Consider the following 22,277-nt stretch of genomic DNA (forward strand, 5'->3'; position numbering starts at 1 on the left):
TAACAATTTAAACCATATTTCTAAAAGAAAACAACTTATTGCTACGATTTTTTTAGAATTATTTTGCTGTATGATAAGGAGAAATATCTGACTTCATGAACTTTTGTTAAAAAGTATTTACTTAAGCTGCCATGTGCGCTGACGTTTTATCAATGGTGTCGCACATTCGTTACAGTTAGTGAAAGCTTTAATAAAACATTTGGGGCCCTTAAATTTTCAATTACATTAAAAAGCTGACGCTACACTTTAGTCCCGTTAAACGTGCCTATACGTAATGAAGGGTGCAACAGATGTTAGACATTTTTTCATTACACCAGCAAAACTACTGCGGGCCCAGGATTAATGTCGGATTGAACTATAGAACCACTTTTTATTTGCTACACATCCGGAATTAAAAGGCGTGTTCGACAAACATTTTATTGTATCCCAGATACAAATTATATTTTATATATTTTTATCCATTCAATTTCGTAATTTAGGTTGACCCGTAGAAACATTGAGGGATCGTTTTTTATTTATTTATTGGTTTACATAATCGCTCTTAAATTACATTGACAAATTCTCGGATGTTCATTCTTTAAATAATCCAATTAGAAATTCGCTTCACAGACGGAGCTTTGCTAGAGGAAAGTATTGATTCTAAAGTATGCAGGCGTCGTATATAATGGCCAAAGTTTCTATTAAGTACAGCAGGTAATTATCCCAGTAAAACTGATTTGTAACGTTACCGCAATGTAAGTTTTGCTTCTGATAAACGTTTCATAGAGTTTTACGAACTTAGAAGAGAGGACATTACTTTTCGGAATAATCCTGAACTAAGAAGATTAGAAGAATTATTGTAACTGCTTCGTAACATATTTAAATAATTGGTTTGGATGGGCATATTTCACCATCACGATATCTTTTCAGATTACGGTATATCTGAATAAAATCTTAATGCGGTGATTCGAACGTGTATAAGTCATTCAATTAGAAAAACGTGTATCGTTTTGAGAAGTTACCGCGATCAGTATGCAACGTATCACGTACTTAAGGCTTATCTACTATCCCTTATAATTTAATGGGAATCTAAATGAAGTGAGATCCGATACGATAAGATCCGTCGACTTGAAATATTTAGTATTGATCCGGTTCATTACATCGCTTTTAGAATGAAGGAAAATGTAATCTTTTTCTACTTTATCTTATAAATTCACTAAAAGTTATAAAACAGGTGAAAGTAAGTATCATTTATTATAAAATATTATATTATATCAGGGGAACTCCATATTGCAATGTGACATCGTTATACTATATTTATACAAAAGATTAAAATTTTTGTAACTATGTACATCCAAAAAATACCTGTAAAACCATTAAATATATATTTCCTAAAAACAAATTCGTTTTCCCGGTGACTGGCTCTACATTTTTCGGTGCAATGTACCAATAAAAGAAAACTCTGATATACTTTGTTATTGTTATAAAAAAAAGCAGTGAATGATAACATTTACAAAATATGTAGTTTCGTACATAATATGGGAATCGCGTGATGTAGCTATGAAACAACTTGACAACCTCTTTACCATATGAAGCACCTTGTTTTAATATTTATATATAAATTTGCTCAGTTTTATAGTCATATAGAAACAACTATACTTTATAACTTTTCAGTTATGTTTTAAACGAAAGTAAAAATACGAAACGTAGAAAACTTATAACTATCATCATTTAATATTTTAAATCTGGTGTCATTCACGAGTTTTCGTAAAAGCTTCCTCAGATTCCGTTATGTAGGTCAGAGGTAGTTATCACTCCAAGTGTATTCGGTATCTTTTGATGCTATTTTTGCGATCTCTTAAATGTGTCTGCGGTTAGATTTTTATCGCAAAGAGCGCGTGTGCGGTCGATTGAAGAATGCTCCAAAATAACTGAATGAAAACGACTTTGTCACAGGCCACAGCCACTCCTCACGTGTCATTCTCCCGAATGACGCACCCAGTGACAAATTAGAATTTATACGCTTATATTTTAACGACCCATATATTATTGTTTTCGTATTGATTTATTATATTACAGGAATCTTGCTTTATGTCAACATATCTCAGTTATTATGATCCATATATTTAAGTTAGAGACGTGTTACTTAATGTAATAATAACCAACTAGTGGAGAAGAATAATTAAACCTATAAAAAATGTATGTATTTTGTATGTATTTGTTTAAACTTCCAGGTATTTTTAAGTCTGGGGATTAATAATATCAAGTTCTTACCAAAACAATATTTTATGAAAATTGCACTCTACTAATGTCTCTAGGTATAATTACTCTACTCGTCGTTTTTAGGGTTTCGTACTTCAGGAGGAAAAAATGGAAGAAAATAAATCATATTATTGTAATTAAAATTGTTAAGAAGAATGTTCCAAAACATTATCTCATTAGTTATGTAATATTTTATCCTTCATATCTTATCAAATTATAAAAGCGAAAAGCGAAATGATTCCTGAATGCCTATGATGTGACATGACAAATTTTGTTTTTAATTTATGAAGAGTAGGACCAGCAAGATTGCGATTGGCTGATATATTCGTAGTAAAATTATAAGGGACGTGGCTGTGTAAGATAATTTATAACCTCGCTAACACAGAAGCGAGGGCTCGAGGCACGCATCGCGTTGCCGCAGGTTAGAGGCATCATTTATATTTTTTCTGATGTTTACTTTTTACGATGTTTGTGAATGTTCTTTCGAGATCTAAACAAAGAGATAGAATAATGTTCACGTCTGTTTTCATTGCAACATCGATATTTGATCAACTCATTTGCATACGGAAGAAGCTAGTTCAATATTTATTTTATCTGGTGATAAGTTCTTTTATATTCGTTTATGCATTAAAATCACACGTCTATAAATGTAAGAATTGTGTCACGATATTTATAAAATTGTGCCTTATCTAAGTTTCGGTTAATAAACCTCAATGCACTACACTCACAATAAAAATGAAGAACATATTATAAACGGGAATTACGAAATTATTTTCGACAGCGTTAAGCTACTATCCAGTTTAGAAATTGTGGCCCGAGGGAAGGGACTTAATAATATGAAGATAACTTGCAATACTTTTGGATTTTCTAATCAGGAAACATTAAGTTTACCCCCAGTAGAGAAAATCTTCGCTGCGGGCAATACTCGGCAACAAATGAGAAACCCACATTAGGATTTATAGACGGGGAAATTAAAAATTGTTTCATACGAAGAACTGGGATCGGGGATGTGATTTATATTAGAATTTGTTATTTATTCTTTTTAATTTTTCTTCAATTAAATGACATATGTGGAACATGTTGCTCATATAAATGGCAATAATAAAAAATCACACAAGTTAGATGATTTAATCTTGTATTCATTATCCTTATAGCATTTTGTAATTGTTACTTTCTGAATTATGTAACAGCAAGAGATAATGATGAGACATCCATTCAAAAATTTCACAAAAGCTCCAATAATTAAAATAACTAATTTTATAGGCTTACTTTCTACACGAGTATCACCTGTTTTCTTAATTCGTACAGCAGTTTCGTTCGAAACTGTAGGTATAACAAACACACCGTGTTGAAAAAAAAAGAAATCCCCTGATTTGTTTATAAAAGCTCATGAAGGCTTAATTCAGCTGATTTTAGATGCACATCAGCGGGCTAATGGATTGAGAAATGTTTATATTGGAAACAATCTAATCTGCATACCAAACGAGTAAATAAAAATGCTAGCTTAACGAACGCACCGACGCCCCGCCGTGATTAACTAAACAATGATATATTTTAACGTTAGAGTTTTGTTTCAACGATCGTTAGTCATAAATTTCAAAGAGCTCCGCTGTTTATCGATACTCATTTTTATTATGTAGAAGGAGAAACCGCTTATTTACCTATTTATAGATTACAAGAAAAGTATTTTTCTATTTTGATAACGTGAAAAATGTGCAGTGTAGGTAATATGGCCTGTATCAAAATACATATGTTAAAATTAAATAATGTAAACCTGCACGTTTTGACGCGCTTACATACTAAAAATAACTTACCTATAAAGTACGCGAGCATAGCTGCAAGTATCACGCAAAGACATATCATAGCTATGGCTAGGCATTTCCACGTGCACCTATGCTGACATCGTTTGTCTATGTGAAACCGGGAAGGCGAATACACCGGCACCGGGCTGGGCTGGCTGGCTCGCAACGGGAACACCGGCATCACCAGCGGCTGGTTGGCGAGTTGGCAGTGGCCGCCCAGCGTGCCTCCGCCCATGCCACTCGACATACCCGTCCCGGTCATCCTGTTGAAAGAAAAAACATTAAAGCATAACATTCGAAACAATATTGTTGTTTTCCTTGTATACTGTAGTCTCCTGTTCCCGCAAAATAAGTGCTTTTATTATTTTCTTTTCATAATTTCGCGTTCGCATTTCGCATCAACTCGTTTTATCGCCCTCGTTATAATAAATTACGACTGAAACAGACGATTTCAAAATTGTATTTAATGACACATTTTTATTACTGTTCTAAAACCATTATCTCTATGCATCTATCTCTTTATAAAATATGTTAACAAGTTTCATTATCTGATTTCTAGATACTCGTAACAAATCATTTGTAAGAAAACAAAACCCAACGAATTAATCTATTCCTTATTATTATCTATAAGAAATCTTGTGGAATTCGATATGGATTGAAAATAACTTGCCGAACAACAGTTGCTTAAATAATCGGTGTCCCGCAACATATGGTCGTCGTTTTTTATAACAATCAAAACGTATCATTATCCGAGATTATAACAAAAAAAGATGATCGGAGCATTTAAGCAGGTTGGACAAGAAACCATTAATCAATTATACGAAATTCTCTGTCACTACTTGTAAAGGTTGAAATTTATACCATATGGCGTCAGGCGTTACGTCCGACGCTTGTATAATTATTTCGCTTTAAACAAAAGAATTAGTTCTTATTAAGTTCATATCATTATAAATAATGGGGTGTATCTTTCAAGGCTTGTTTAGCAGTTTTCAGTAAATTACACAAGTTGAAAGAAAGGTGTCGTTTATTTCATGGAATTAGCTTATTCAATAATAATTAATTAGTTAAGCAATAAAATATCCTGGTACAATGCGATGTCGTAATTTTAAATTATTATAATTATAAATGAAACTGATTTCTTCATAAAATTATAATTAGGGCCGATTTTTCAATGCCCAGATAAACAGCTAGATAGACTTTATTCTTCAGTTAACAAAATATTCAATTTTTCAATAGACGAATAGGCCTTATCTATCGAATAACTACGTTATTTGAGGAATAAATCTATTTGCCGCTCCAACGGCCAGATAGCGCGCTATTCGACGGTTAGGCGTTTGAGTTGACAACTGACGCGTCAAATTTGGGATATTTTCGTATGTCATAACATAGAGCGTAGAATTATTAACAATTAAACCTCTTTCTATATAATTATTATCAATTAAAATCATATTGAAATTGATGTTTTTGATAGTACTGATGACCATGCCATTGAAAATTTGCCGAACGCTGCATTTAAGTATGTCGTTTCTATCGTAAAATATATAAATTGAAACACAAATTTAACCAAACTCTTTACTCGAATCAAAACAAAAATCAACAATCATAGAAGACAAGAGCAATACAAGACTAACTAAAATGCACTCCTGACGTGAGTCATAATGACGGTTGTTGACAAATTGCAAGAGTTGACTCTATCCCGCTCTAACCTGACTAATTTAATATTTTTGTTTCGCCACTCCGAGAGCAGAGCTGCCAATATGGAAATATTTGGTCAGATAGTTATTCATCAAATAAATCACGATTGAAAAATAGGCGAGCCGTAATGAGTTTGATAAATAATTGAATAAATCTATTCGAGGGGTAGTTATTAGACTGTTTATCTCGCGATTGAAAAATCGGCCCTTAAGTGCATAAGATGAGAAAAAACTACGACATAAAAATATAACTAAAAAATCTTGTACATTATTACATCGGCCATTTGTAACAGTACTCCAAATTGATTTTTATATCGTCTCTACACATTATCTTTTTATAGTTTGAATCTCGTGGAGCCATTACTGGTCAGTGCACATCATTTCCGCGCAATATCGAAATGACCAGAACGATAATTTGGTTTTTGTTTATTATGATTGAGTTTAGAAATAAAATTTAAGACGTGGTTTAATATTTCGTTGAAAAATATAACGTGACTTAATCGTGAGTTAATATTATGTTGTGAAACCTGACAGCAAAGACAATAGATGAGGTTGACGACAGTAGCTATTGTCGGATCAAAGTATTTAAAGGCGCAGACAGGAAAGTGTAGCAAGATTTTGACAGCACTTCACGAAAGGAACTCTCCTAATGAAGCGGTAAATAATGAGGAGAGGTGTTACGTTGCACGAGAAGCTGCTCTAATTAACGCGAGAGACCTCATTTTATGCACACAAGTCCACATTTTAATTAAACAAATCAAAAACAAAACAATTGTGAGCACAGCACAACGGTAAACGCCGTTTTTATGACGGCGAAAGAATTCAAGAAAAATATTGATCGTAGGATAGTAAAACAACGCGATGCATCGCCATTTTCACAGCAGGTAGTTGTAGGAACTCGTTAGACATCCGTGGCGCGTCGTGGTCACATAGTTTTTATCGTTGTAATCGCGCGTGCAGCGGTCAATTCTAGCTGCGGAGCGGTTCGACCGACCTCTAACTCGGAAACCAGATGAAACAAAAAGAGTAAAATGCAGGCACGGGCCGTGAGAACGCGTCTCCTTCGGTGCGGCCACTCCAACCATTTATCTTGTACGGTCGTGCGAGAATGGACCGGACAGCGATGTGCTTTTATTGCATTGAATTCTTAAATATAGGTTTGCGGAGGTGAGCCGCTATGTTCTTAGACCTAAAATTATTGGGTCAAACCGGTTTGTAGACGTTTAGGTATCATTGAAAATCATTCTATTACCTACTATTGAAACGTAAATAACAATATTGGTACGAATTGAATGTATACGTAATTATAGGTATCATTTATATATACAGGATAAACGCGTTTACAAATAAATTAAAATTGAAGTACGAAATCTTTTCATTTTGAAACAATGAAATGGAAGGGTTGGCATCATCTGTGGGTGTAATTAATGGTATATTCAATATCGGTAAGTTAATTGCATCAGACGTACATGAATTGAATGAATACATTCATAATAGTGAATTGTCAGACGAAAGATTCAACAACGATTCGACGATGATTGCAGTATTTGATTGTTGCCTGTATTCATTGTTCAGTGCAAATATGTATTATCTGAATAAACACATAATTACTTGTATGAGTCAAAAGATTTATAAAACCATTCTAAATAAAATTTTAGTATGATATCTAAATTAAATTGAACACCTACAAACGCTATAAAAATCCGCAATAAGTTAAACTTGTTAATAAAAATTCCACAAGCTTCAAAGACTTTAATTTAATTTTCGGAAACTCTTAAGAAACCTACAAGAGCACGTAATAATGAATGTTATAATAAAAAGTTTGAGAACGAATTCATAAAATAGTACCGAAGTAAATCGATTGATTTGAATTTGTAAGTGTGGCTTGGAGACTCGTCCCTACCGACCCTCGCCTGCAAGTCACGGGTGTAAATTTAAGAAAGCCCCTCAATTTAAAACGAAATGTGTAACAATGGAGGTACCGCGCTCTGCCAATTTCCGCCCTCTACAATCGCGTTTATTACCAAGACATGAAATAAAATTGCCGCCAATATTGCGTTATAAATTGGGTTTTAGATTTAAAGTGTTTTAATATCTACGCCACACATTAAATTACTTTATAGACGGAATAAGTATTGACAGTATGAAATCATCGAATTTTCGTTATTTAGTGATTACCGTTATACTCATTAATTAAATTATTGAATGACATAATCTCTAATCTAATAAGTAATTTATCTGAGACTTTCGGCATGTGTTCGGAAGGTACCGTTCCATCTCGATCACACCCATTCGATTAATTATGAATCATCTAAACGATTCCTTAATTGGAAACGATAATTGGTATTGCATAAGAAACGAAAAGTCTATTATTAAATAAATATGATATTTAAATAAATTTAGTAATAAACGAAACTATATTAATTGCCGTTAATGCAAGTGGCGTGCGCTCCCGTAGTCTTGTAGTACATCAGTAATGTCCGTCAATAAATTTGCATTTCGTACAATCCAGCATACGTCGAGATTTAAATATGGCTGAAATCGTTGAACTCGCTACTATTAATAATAACTCTCATAGCGTGCTGTTTGTTTTACTCGCCTCAGGGTACGGTTAGGTAATGTTGAAGTTGATTCATGAATGGAAGAGTGTGGCCCGCTGCCGAGTGTCGGTGCCTAGCGAGAGTTCTGTATTCGCGAACGTGAATATATTTAGCAAATATAATTTTCTTGGAAATACATCAAGCGACGGAAGCTTTAATAAATAATTACCTAACCCAGCTCCGCATATTCACAAGGCGTATTTTAAGTGGTTCCGTAAAATTCCTACTTTAGTCTACAAGTAGACATCCACATATTTATTGCATGTAAATGTTTATGTGGTAGCTTATGTAAATTCATGTAGCTACTACAATTTGTTGTATGATGTATATTTTCACTATAAATATGCTAAAATGGTTATATTTAATTCTAATTAAATAAAGAATGTATTCACGTGATAATTTATAACCTGAATACTTTCATAAAGCGTTGGTAACTAAAAATTATAGTAATATCAGTTGTTTCGAACTCGCAAATTTTAATTAAACCTCTCCAGCGGCAGTTTTGTGTTTATCAATGGATCTACGGCCGTGCAATCGCATCAAACTAGTCTACTGCGTTCCAAGCGCTTCGGGCAGTATTATCGCGAGAATGAATGGAAGCGATACCGGCGATACTGAATAAACGGCCAATTACCGGTCTCATACCGCTCGCACCGCTCGTACTGCGGGGACCCGCACGTAAATAATCGTGCTCACGCGCAGAAACTCGATAGTGATAAACAATTTTCCATTAGTCCTGGCGCGGGCGAGGCGAGCCGCACGAGGGGCGGGCGCACACTTCCAATTTCCATACATACCCGCAACCCGTATGCGATAGCGATAACCTTTTATTACGAACTTGTCGTTTGAAGATATTATTATGGTAATGGCGAAGGAATGCAAATGCAGCACGGCAATAGATTCTGCAAGAATAGCGTGCTAGGAGAAAGAGATTTGATTTAAATTACAGAATATGATTTAAGGCACTATCCTTTTAAATTTAAATTCCCACTTTAAAATGTACTTTTACAATAGAAAAGCGATCACGAGACGGTAACAATGTCTCATTGTTAAATACGATAAAAAGTATAAAGGAGCGATCCTTGAGGGGAATGCGTATTTTTATAGATAACTATCAGCGAGCCACGATTCAGTGCGAAACGCAAGTCTTAACTAAACGTCCTGCTATTGTTCAGCGAAACGGAAAAACGGTTTCGCAGGCGAAACCCCCGACGGTCGTATTTTATCCAGAGTTCAATATTATTTCGACAACGGCACAAAGAAAAGGAAAGCCCTTGCCGCGCACCGCCGCAGGCGTGGCTGTGCTACTACAATATTGTCCTCCCTACTGCTTCCAGTTACACTGTAAATATTTTTGGTGGCTGCCTGATTGAAAAATGTTATCACATTCCAACCCTACCTCCTCTTCTAATGGATCGTGTTCGCTCTCGTGTGTACAGGCGATACCATTACTATTAAATACAAATATACTTTTTTCTTTTGCTTCCATCAACTAATCCATACTAATATTATAAATGCGAAAGTAACTCTGTCTGTCTGTCTGTCTGTTACTCAATCACGCCTTAATTACTGAACCAATTGGCATGAAATTTGGTATAGAGATATTTTGATACCCGAGAAAGGACATATAATAAAGGATAGGTTGTATCCCGGAAATACTACGGGAACGGGTTTTTCTTTGAAAACGCGGGCGAAGCCGCGGGCGAAAAGCTAGTGTCTTATAATAATAACTTTTAATAGTAACTTTAATGTACCATTAAGTTCAGAAAAATGTTTCATGCATTTTACTTATGTCATAGGCATAATAAACTATATTATATAGCTGATACATATTATATTAACTTCTAAAGTAGCTCCTTATCATCGAACCCTGATGGAAACAAAATAATGAATGATTTATAATGTATTTAATGAATTTGACATTCAAATGAAAGCTGCATTTTAAAATAGTCATAAAGTAAAAGTCAAAAGAGCAATAAATATCACGAAAAAGAATAATTATGCGTTGACAATATTCACGATGAATACACAAGGTTATAATTTTCTGTTTTAAATACTTTATGAAGTAAATTGTTTGCTCTGTATAGCTTGAAATGAATTTTCTATTCAGAAACAGTGGAAAAATACGTTCCATTTGCAATGGTTAAGAGTACATTCGTTGAACAATTGGCGCCACGAGGGAAGGGGCGCGAGTTAACCGTTGCACTACATTGCGCCTGTCCCTTGCGCTATTCCTTTTTACGATTATACTATATCGAGCAATTCTCTCATCTCTATTTTTGGCCCATATCCGATTCATGAACCATGAAATTTATTAAAGGACAATTCCATGAGCGATATTTTATCAATTAAATACGGTCGGTTTCGATTTCGGAATTACGCCGTCCCATTTGAACAACCCGCAATTTATTACACACTATAATTTTATAAATCAAAATGTCACAGTGATGTGTTTAATGGTTATTATAACATTTATTACATTGTTCTTTATTATGTTAGGTATTAAAACGTTTTGAACCAATCGTTAAAATTGTTAACCGTTCATTGCTATTAACAAAGAGTGAATTATGTATAAGCTCTCTAAAATAAAGTCTCGACTGGAAAGCTGTGTAAATATTAATTAAATTGAATACCGGGTCACGTTTAAAACAAATCGATTATTCGAAGCGCTGTTATTGTGCAGTCGTTAGTTTCAAGTGGAGGGCGAATCGACCAGTAAAACTTAACTTGCACGGAGCTTCGCTTTACGGTTGACCGAAGCAAATAAATGATAAGGGTATCGGGTCATTGGTTTCCTTCCTCAGCACTTAAATTGCTAACCTTACTTGTCTTAGTGAACTATTAAACATTTACACGTTCAGCGACGCTTTTAGTTTTATATGTAGAAAATAATGTTTTGGTTTGTAGCTTTATCAGTTAAAGCAATTTTGATAATTTCCTATTACTTAGAAGAAAAATAAAGTATTATTATAGCAGCATAAATAATTTCTCTTGGAACAGATGAGGAAAGTGTGACACACGCCCTAGACCTAGAGCATTAACCCTGCCAAATCAAAACAGATGAAGGCATCTCGAGTGTTCCAAGTGTTATTGGTGTCTCTAATTACGTTTATAGTTCGGGTAGAGTTATGGTAATGTTCGGCAACCTCTGTAGATATCGGCCTCCGCCGCTGTCGTGTCTCTGATACTTACGACTCGGTATTTAGGGTCTGTAGGGCGAGCCATTCGTTAGTTACGCCCGGTGACGTGTACCTTGGACAAGACCAAAACTATTATTAGAAAGATTTCATCGTCAGCTTATTTCTTGTAAGGTACTTGTCTTAAAAGCTTTTTTGTCTCACACGTTTTAAGGTGCGATGTGAACTCGTTAAACATTCGTTTTATTGCTGACCTAGTGGAAGTGGACACGAAAATTCTTTCTCCTTTTTAGTTTATGTGCTACGCGGTCCTGCGCCGTAAATTAAACGAAAAAGACATTCTTGTGGTAACGTATGTATCTTTCCTTAACTTCACGTTGCGGTAAAATGCATGAATTTCCGGACGCAAACAAAGGCACTAGACACGCGAAGCATGCAGTACCGCGAAGTCCTAAAGGGTAAAAGGAACGGCGTTTCGTTATAAAAAATGAGTTTGGGGCAGCTTTGTTTGTGCATGGTGCGAGTTAAGTGTTTAGATAAGTGCAGCCGAGAGCAGAGCGGCTTGCACTACACGTTTGTTATCTCTTGGGGAGTCTGAGCTTGGACAAATGGAGGCATCCTGTGTGGTCCACTGTTTAGCCAACTCGCACTAAAAATGTGCGTTTCAATATAAATGTGAACGTTGCTTATTGTTATGTACTGTTTGATAATAGATATCCATCATATTTAATTAATTATTTAATCAGCTGTTAATAAGAATGCACAATGTACATCATTCATAAAGGAGGTGGATATAAATACACGTTCGTTTATTTATTGCTTTGGGAACAAGACACGGTACAAACTTCCGAAATATAAATATTCAAATAAGGACTTAAATAAATCCAGACGAGGATATGTCGACATTACATATTACTGCGGTCATGGCGTCCGCCTATTCATTACAGATATTTATAGGTGGCAGTGTCAAGCGTGGCTTGTATTTATTCGGATGGTATGACAGTTTGTTTATTTTAAAAGGGTTAAAGCTAAAATGGCCCGGCCCGATAAGCTTCTCGATCCGACGCAACTGAAATATAAACGTACAGCGACTGATTTCACTGATACTGCCTTGTCTGTGCCATTGATCCAACATGGGCTTGACCGTTGACGTGACGAAATATTGCTGGCTAAAATTAGAAATTTATTAATACTTAAGAACGCGTCGTGTTATCTTGCGTGTTTTATGAAATATTGATTGGAAAGACGAATTATTTACTCATACCAATATAAAGACACATTGTTTGTGCAATAGATTTTACAAAAGTCAATGGGAAAGTCCATGACAATGTTGAATGGCACACAAGCCTAACAATCTATAGAGAGACGACGAACTCAATCAATACTGTAGAGAGACAATAGGCATCTCTTATTCAAAACGGAAACTATTACAGTCGTGTCATTGTATTCAGAGCCTCACCTCACCGAGTAAATTATTCAAACGAAAAGTGTTTGTTTACTGCTAGAGATAAGTATAAAGAATTGTTGGTGATGGATTTTGTATACAGGGTGTACCAAAAAGTAGTGATGAACGGAAGCTGAGAGGTAGAGGACCTAGAGGGCTATCCGAATCACCCCCATGTATGTTATGCGATTTTTCGTATTTTCGGAGTTATGACGTTTTTTTCAATTTTTCACCTATCGCCGAGTACGATGATATTTTCACTCATGCTGACGTCAATGATTGCGGAAGATGCTTGATTTTTTTTGTGTGCTAAGCTGAAAGATAGGCCAATTCAGTATGGTAACATTTACTATCGTTAGATCTTTGAATGGAATAAAAAAAAGAATTAAATGGCAAGAAAGATAAAATTACCCAGTATGTTCACCACTTCAAGGGCCCGTAAAAAAATAAAATCACATAAAAAAAGTTTTCCGTTTGACTTTTAAAAACTTGCTCTATCTATCAGATAGCTACCCTGAAAATTTCATTTACTTATTCAGAAAGCTTCAATAGAAAAATTTAAATCTAAATGTGGTAAGTGCAAAAATTGAATTAACATGATGATCATTAAAACCAATAAATAGGTGTTTAATTACCAGAAATTTTTAAAATAACCCCGCGGTTGCTCAATGCAAGTGCGACATCACCGTAAAAAGTTGTCTTTTAAATGTCTGAATGCCCTTTTATCATTTTTAATGGTTTCTTCTGCTACTATGAATTTCCGGGTTATTTCGTCCAAATCGTGGCATTCTCTCAAGTAGCCGAGGTCTTTTTAGTATTCCCATTGAAACAAATCAATGGGGTTTAGGTCGAGGGACCGTAGAGGCCAGGCTTTAAGGCAGGCGTCACCGGCGCATGCGCAGGCTGCAACGACCAATCCATCTTTCAGGGTATCTTTGCCCTTTAGCCTGGCCTGCTCGGTCTCCGGACATAAACCCTATTGAATTTTTTCCGTGGGGATACTACAAAGACGAGAGACTGCCACAATTTGGACGAAATAACCCGGAAATTCATAGTAGCAGAAGAAACCATTAAAAATGATAAAAGGGCATTCAGACATTTAAAAGACAACTTTTTACGGTGATGTCGCACTTGCATTGAGCAACAGCGGGGTTATTTTAAAAATTTCTGGTAAATAAACACCTATTTATTGGTTTTAATGATCATCATGTTAATTCAATTTTTGCACTTACCACATTTAGATTTAAATTTTTCTATTGAAGCCTTCTGAATAAGTAAATGAAATTTTCAGGGTAGCTATCTGATAGATAGAGCAAGTTTTTAAAAGTCAAACGGAAAACTTTTTTTATGTGATTTTATTTTTTTACGGGCCCTTGAAGTGGTGAACATACTGGGTAATTTTATCTTTCTTGCCATTTAATTCTTTTTTTTATTCCATTCAAAGATCTAACGATAGTAAATGTTACCATACTGAATTGGCCTATCTTTCAGCTTAGCACACAAAAAAAATCAAGCATCTTCCGCAATCATTGACGTCAGCATGAGTGAAAATATCATCGTACTCGGCGATAGGTGAAAAATTGAAAAAAACGTCATAACTCCGAAAATACGAAAAATCGCATAACATACATGGGGGTGATTCGGATAGCCCTCTAGGTCCTCTACCTCTCAGCTTCCGTTCATCACTACTTTTTGGTACACCCTGTATGTGTGATAGTTTGGGAATGCATGCTGTGGATCGATGTCAACTTGAAAGATTTACGTCCAACGTTGTGACATCGGAATTGTTGTTGTAATCCTGGATTATCCTTTGTTCCAAACATCATACATGGCTGATTAGATTTATGTTTTGAGAAATTGTTGAAATTTTAAAAATATGAGCTTAATTGTTAAATGTTAAAGATTATTCCTCGTTAAAATACTTGTTACCTCCAAATCTTTCTAACTTAAGGAGTACTTATATATTATTACTCTTGATTTTCTTATAATAAAATCAATAAAAGAAAACGAATGTCTTGTAAAAGTTTATATTTATACTGCTTCAATCAAAACTCTCACAAGTTCTCTTTCAGGAATTTATCATTGACATTTATTAAACGAGAAAGATTCCTAAAGTTAGTATAAACAGATGTCGATTACGTCACAGGACAAATTGGTTCGTTTGAGCGAGTGTGGTTATTATGAGCGACAAGATTCTCCCTAATGAAATGATTGTGTCGATATTGTACATTAAAGTATAAGAAGGTAATTGAATTTCCTGCATCGAGAAGCGGTGAATACAGTTTGAAGTGCACCGCACGTTTATATGTTCTGTTCCCTGCCCCTCTTATATTCCACACTAGGACACTGGTTTGATGGAGCGTTTCCTTTAATTATACCTATTAATATGATACAGCTTAAGGTGCTTCACAATTTCAAGTGCACATTAGACTAAAATTCAAGTATCTCATATCATATTAGAATTGCTTATTTGGTAAAAATAGCCACGAGGTAAGTAGATGAGGTAAGTAGATGATGATAGAGGTAAGAAGTATTAATATTTGTGTGACTAATTAATTATTATTATATGAGCACCAATAATCACATTTAATTAAAATTCTACTCATGCTTGTAACAAGCTTTTAAATTAAAATATGAAATGTCGGACGAAAAGAATAAAAAATAATCGACATTCCTATTATATTTTGAAACTTACGCCTCTTAGTGAGTAATTGGATTTTAATTGACGTCTCCAGCGCCAAGAATAAAAGTTGTAACTACCACAGAAGTCTTGTCTAGCTTTTAAGCAAAAAATCTATTTCTTTAAAATATCTTATAAGCGTATTGCAATCATGTATAAAGTATCAATATAATGATAAATATATCATTCTTACGTGCGAACAGTTTGCCCATCCGGACATAATTACCTGCTTGGGCGAACTTTCGTTCGGATGACCAAATATTCGATATCAAACCTCTTACAATTTTGATCGCGTCTTTGAAGATCAATAAGAAATTTAGCCATGCGTAATCCTCAGTCCGTTACTGATTGCTTAGAAAATTGATTTTCATTGAACAGAATAAATTATATTATTGCCTGATTCGGAATCATTGAAATTTTCTGTGATTTTTTTAAGATGTCTTTGAATAGAAAACTGCATTGCAATGGTAAGCGATAATAGATGAAGACATATTTTGTACTATAACGCGCGGATGTTAACATATAGGAAATGAGAAACAAGAATGAACAGGGAAGGAGGATATGGGAACGGAGATTAAGACTTAACGTAGCAGTTTATTGCTGAATTATTCAATGCCAATATTAAGTAAGAATTGATGGAAAACGCGAAGATAAATAAATTTCTTTAGCATCTGATGATAATGGTCCTATTTTTGTTTGTGACCCACAAACAGTTTAGTCCGTGCACATAATGTCGAGGTTTCTTGCGGATCGTTAAGCGCGGTGGCTTCAAGGAGGGGCCCCTCGATGCTATCTGTCCACCATTGTTGCGTGCACTTAACCGTCACATGTTCTACGCTTGTGTTCAAACCTTGTTAACACAGTGTAAAGTAAATTACATTTTTCTACGCTGGGAATACGGCGTCAAATAATTCCGTTATCGATTATCACTGTAGCATGTCCAATTGCTGTCGTTAAAGGGTAAATAATAAATAGTTATGCGTTTATTATACTTTGGTAATGAAATAACCCGATATTATTCCGTTTTCATTTATCTTGTAAGAAAAAAAGCTCTGTAGTTTAACTTTCCTATATGTATCTACTTTTTTATTTAATTCATAAAAGCCAATATCCTTTGAACCAACAGCTAGTCCTTGTACACAATATTTTAGCATATTTATTGTCAAAGTGTTATTAGATATTACATACACATAACAGGTGCAGATTATTCATTTTGTCTTTTAATAAACGCGACTTGCCCTGTTCTCGGAGTAAAGCACAGCGCGATTGGCATGTCACAGATGCCACTAACTGCTTTCGAAGTTGCTTAATGCTTACTCTAGCAAACGTGCGCCAAGTGTAAAAATATGATTTATGATTGAGAATAGAAACGCGCATCCGTTGCTCGTCTATCATTAAGGTGGTTGCTAAATTCTTGGCTAAATTGAATACCTAACCAATTTATATTTTCGTATTTAAGTTCCTCATACGTAAAAGAAATAAAATATAATTAAGAGTAAACAAGTCCAAATTATCAAACGTTATAGATGCATGATTACCTAAGTACGTTGAAATAAGATGTTCAGACAATTAAGAATCAATGAAAGAAACATAAACATTAGAAGCCAGCAATTTCGTAATCGCATTTACATATTCTAGTATATTTATTTGTAAAGAAGCCCAAGAATTTTATTGCATGTTACCCGGGCGGCCCCAAAGGATATCCCAAATAAGAGTCGCTGAATTAGTTTCGTGTAAGGCCTTACTTTAATAATGCTATGTGGTCTTTAGAGAATTGCAGGGTTTCCGCGTCGTGTTTATATAGTCGTGCGATATGAAATGGATGTTTTCTGGCTTCAGGCGGTTTATTATTACTTTGAGGCATCGAGTGGGTAGAACTACAAGGGGACGGTTGGAAGTTGGGGTAGGAAGGTAAACAAGTATCGACAATTGATTCGAACTACTCGATTGAATGAGAAATTTCCTCGTTTCGTTCTATCCTTCCTGTAATTTTTCAAGTATTTCCAATTATGAATAAAACATTTTGAAACGAGAAATGATGCTATTGCTTTTCTCGAACTGCAATTTATTCACTAACAATGCCAAATTAATTTTTTTATCCAAATGTAAAATTTTCGATAGTAATGTCTTTTAGTATAAAGATAATATTATCTATACTAATATTATAAAGAGGAAAGGTTTGTATGTATGTATGTATGTATGGTTTTCACGCATAAACTATTGGACCGATTTCGATGAAATTTGGCACAGATAATCTTTAGACCCTGAGAAAGAACATAGGCTACCTTTTATTGCGAAATATTTACCACGGGCGAAGCAGGGGCGGACCGCTAGTATTTCATAAAGCACAATATTAACTGGATAATTTGTTTCACGTCAAGATAAATGCGATCGGTTACATCAAAAGCTTTGTAATTTAAGTATGCGGAGCTAACCTATTGAAAAGAATGCTTTTATGAAACCGCTTTTCAATTTTCTTACTTCAAGAGTATTGTTGCATTATTTATTTCTATTATAAAGTATCTTCTTTCTCGATTCCTGTTATAGGTATAAGGTATTTAGTATTTACATAGAGAAAGTTAATTTGTATGATGACTGTTAGAAGTTTTACTTTTTGATAAAGTCAATTTAGGTAAAAAATATTGTTAAAGAAATTGTTTGATTATTTATCTTTCCAAACATCTAGGTATTGCATGCATTGTTATTTATTTTGTTGATTAGTCCGTTAACTGTCAACACTTACCTCGGATCTACGAAGGGTTCCGCGTAGATGTTTCGCACCGGCTGACGTCTTGGCAGGGGTGGAGGCACGGGACTGAAGCCCTCCATCATATCGTCCCGTTCGCTGTATTTCAGCGATTTCATCGTCATTTTGATGACCAAAAGTCCACTACACAACTATAAGACTCGGGAGCCCAACATCACTTTTAATCTTTTATCACTTACATCACGATATCACTATTTGAACGTTCGTCATCATTTTATAATATCACTGGATTGTCTAATTGTTCGAGTTCATCATTATTCGAATTTATTTGGTTGTTATGGACTGTTAAAGAAATAGATAAGATTGTGGAGTCGCGTTCGGTGTTTGTTTACTAAATTGTTAGGAGCGCTCGACGACGCATCCATTCACGCTGAAAGACAGCGACTAACTGGGGAGCCCTGCAGCTTAGCCCCGCGCGACCCTCGCTAGCTTTCAAACTTTTTGCGCCCGCGCTGAGGTGCCATAAAAGCTCGTCGAGTTATTAGATAGATGGTCGAACAAAAAATACGGGCCATACGGAATACGGCATATTGCAAGTAATAGACTCGACGCAACGGAATGAATAGTGGCCCGAGCTATACGTTTTCGGCATGACGTGATGCGGTTAAATTTATTTCATAGAACATGCTTTGTGTGAAGTGTGAACAAAAGCACTTTTTGCGTGTGTAATTCTTTTGAGTGTATTTGAAGACGCCGGTATTTTTTGCAAGCTTGAAAAATATAAGATCAGCGGAATAAAGATAGGAAATACGTAAATGATGTTATTGACGAAGAAGTTAATTTTGAATAAAACGCCCAAATTACATTAATTATAAAGTAGGTACATAAAATATAGATTTTCTCAGAAAATACATCATAAATGGTCTATGTCAATAGTGTAACTTGCGAGTGATCATAAAATGGATTGATACATAATTCATAGGCCGACCGTTCGACTGTTGAGTTGATTGTTTTCTAGCGAGAGCATGTATGTATGGTGGGGTGTGTGTAGACAGCATATCACTGGCATGGCAGCGCCCTCGCCGAGGTGGAGTGGCGGCTGGTTGATCTCAGCGCTTTGCATGTCAAACAATTACCCTCATACATTGTTCACGACGAATGCGACGGGCGTGCTCTCGTTACCCTTCCACATTATGCTCACTAGGTTATTTGTTTTCAAAGCGCGCCAGCTAAACACACTAACCATTAAAAAATTTCATAACTGATTTATTGAATGTTTGTTAATTTAGCGGCGCTCGCCCTATGTGACCCACAAAATTCACACAAACAGTGACTCCGCAAAACCGACCCTCCAATAGAAGGGTTGTCGCAAAATTATGTAAAACCTATCCTGTGGGCCCGAATTATCCCTGAAGGATAAGGAATAAGAATATAAAAGAGGCTCAGAGTTTTCCATACGGATTTTTTTAAGCAGCTACGAACACCAGATTTACATATATATTCGTACATATGGGTAAACATGCTTGCTGTCAAAGTGTCTCCGAATGCCTGTTTAATAAATTAAAACAAGCGGAGCGTGGCAGGTTTAAGTATGTTTAGACATAGATTAGGGATTGTAAAGCTTTAATGACATAAATTTGTTCAGTTGGAGTTAATGTCATAAACGTTCTTTGTTTAAAGATGAAATTACGTCTAAATTAAATATTTAAATAACATATTAATCGAACACAAGTTTTTTGTTTTACAATAGAATAACTTTGTATTATCCTCGTATCCCGTATTCTATACACATTCTTGGACCGTATGAATTAATGGCAGGCTTATCGTTAGGGTACGGTTATATCTCATGCCGTAGTCGCTAGTTTGCTTAAAAGGCAACGAGGAAACGGTCCACATTACATCGATCGTTTTCCCATCGACAACTCTGATTTATTTCTGACCTGATGTGTGGGGTCCTGTTATGTGCTTGAACTTGCATCGCTTATATTCGATGTGTGCACTGTTACATGTCATGAGTATTGAGTTTAGAACAGAACATCTTTCATGTAACGTAATGATGGGAGTAATTATGAAGCTTATGGCGTGGAGCTAATTGAAAACTATCCAAATTGAGCCTTAGCTTTGTTTATTGGTTATGGGTGAGTATAATATGTATTTGTAATTACGTTTTAGACTTTTTGTAATGAATAATTTTATTTATTTATGAAAATTATTAAAAATATCATATCAGCTTACTCTACATTTTTTTCTGAAACAGTATTTTAAGTTTATTTTTATTTTAGAAACTAATTAGATGCTCTAAACTATATAAAAAATTGTAGCAGAGGTAAATATAGAGCTAAACTTGTTTAATAAAATAGTTTTTTCATTCTTTAGTGTTAAAATGTAGACGAGTAGCGAAGTAATTTATCAAATGTATTATAAATAGGTTTATTATAGCCAGTAAACAATTCAAGCTCAGTTGCCAGCTTGTTGTACGAACAATGCTGCACAATAACACTGCAGCAATTAATACTGTACTGTTTACATTTTAAGATCCATGAACTTTGTAAGAGACGAGCAATGAAAACATTTCTCTCAGTATTTACGCTATTATTAAAATAATTTCTTTGTAACAAATTAATCATTCTGACCCAAATAAATTTCGACATCCGTCGCTGCTGTTGCTCCGCTACAAAAAATTACCCAGCTATTTTAATTGGCGTAAAGGTTTGGAGTTTCGTCTCGTAAAAATGTCAATGACTATCTTCACACGTGACATCTGCGGTTCCTTTACCATATTAGGGGCATTTAAAAATAAATTTGTTTTGGAAGTCAGACTTCTACTTGTTTGTAGTATCTATAATTGTTTGGACAGCCCTAAAATGTTCAATAAATATGAAATTAAATTACCTATATGAGTACTTGTTAAGAAGAGAATTAATAATTTTTGTTTTAAATCATCTTTAAACAGATTTTAATGAAATAGAGAGTCGTGAGTCATTAGAAACACGTGTCGTTCAGATCAAAATTCGATTAATTGAAGTAATTTCTTGTGTTCTAAAAGTGACGCTAGACACCCTTCGTTTGCTAGATCGAGTATGTGTATGTAGTGCATGTTCTAATAAAAAAAGACGATATTGATTCCGTGACGAGGCGAGCGCGGGCTGTGGGAAACGATTCCTGTCTGCTTAATAGATGCCCTGAGGAGTCGAGCACTTCAACATAATATGTACTTTGTTCATACAATGAACGCTTTACAAAAAACATACAGGCGTGACTGAGGGATTGACGTTATGATCCATATTTTAATAGTCTCACTGTGCTTGGTATTGATTTATATTGATGGTCGCTTTGGACAAATTAAAATAAACATTGATAAACAAGCTCTTAAATAAAAAAAAAAAATAATACATAGTAATATTTTCGAAGCTTTAGGAAAACTGAACATATTTTGTAAAAAAATTACCGTTAAGTACTACAAGTGCAAAGTGCGCTGTATGATTTCTATTTGTAAGTGTAATTAACGAGTTAAGGGCACGGAACGAGCACTTTATTCCTAGTTCAGACGGTCGGAGGCTGGCCGGCCGCAGGACTCGGCCGCATTCTCGACGGGTAATTACGTACTCCCGTTCCCAAGCTCCTGCTCTAACATTTTATGCCTCATTTCGGAGTATGTGATTTGCTGCACACATTATTTAATGTAATTGTCGTGGGAGAAAAATATATTCGCGTGCGAATTATTTTTTTTTAAAGCTTCAATACAAGCTTTTCAGCGTTTTTTGTATTGTGGCTCAATTAGTTTAAAATTTTGTGTTAGTTAACTATTTTTTGGTTTAAAATTACTATTTTTGAAGACAAAAGGAAATCACAAAAAAAATGAAAAATGACCCATACTTCTTATTCCTGATGTTAAAAATTGCTATATTAATCGCTACGAGGGACAAAATTGACTATAAAGTAAATTGGTTTCTAATTTGACATATGATGGGT

The 22,277-nt window shown here is 34.9% G+C and overlaps 1 protein-coding gene across 1 annotated transcript in view; it reads right to left on the minus strand.

Moving 5' to 3' along the window:
* Ten-a (Teneurin-a transmembrane protein) overlaps window positions 1-18,734 on the minus strand; it is a 38,304-nt gene extending 19,570 nt beyond the window's left edge. The window contains exons 1-2 of the mRNA XM_089704519.1: window positions 18,342-18,734; window positions 4,056-4,306 (exon numbers count right to left, since the gene is read on the minus strand). Coding sequence (XP_089560645.1) covers window positions 4,056-4,306; window positions 18,342-18,469 — 379 coding nt within the window. The 5' untranslated portion in view covers window positions 18,470-18,734. The remainder of the gene's footprint in view (window positions 1-4,055; window positions 4,307-18,341) is intronic.
* Window positions 18,735-22,277: the final 3,543 nt, after the last annotated feature.

Source organism: Colias philodice, chromosome 15 (assembly GCF_061535455.1).
Source record: "Colias philodice isolate Cphi_HAF_F1 chromosome 15, ilColPhil1 Martin Lab GWU primary, whole genome shotgun sequence".
NCBI lineage: Eukaryota > Metazoa > Arthropoda > Insecta > Lepidoptera > Pieridae > Colias > Colias philodice.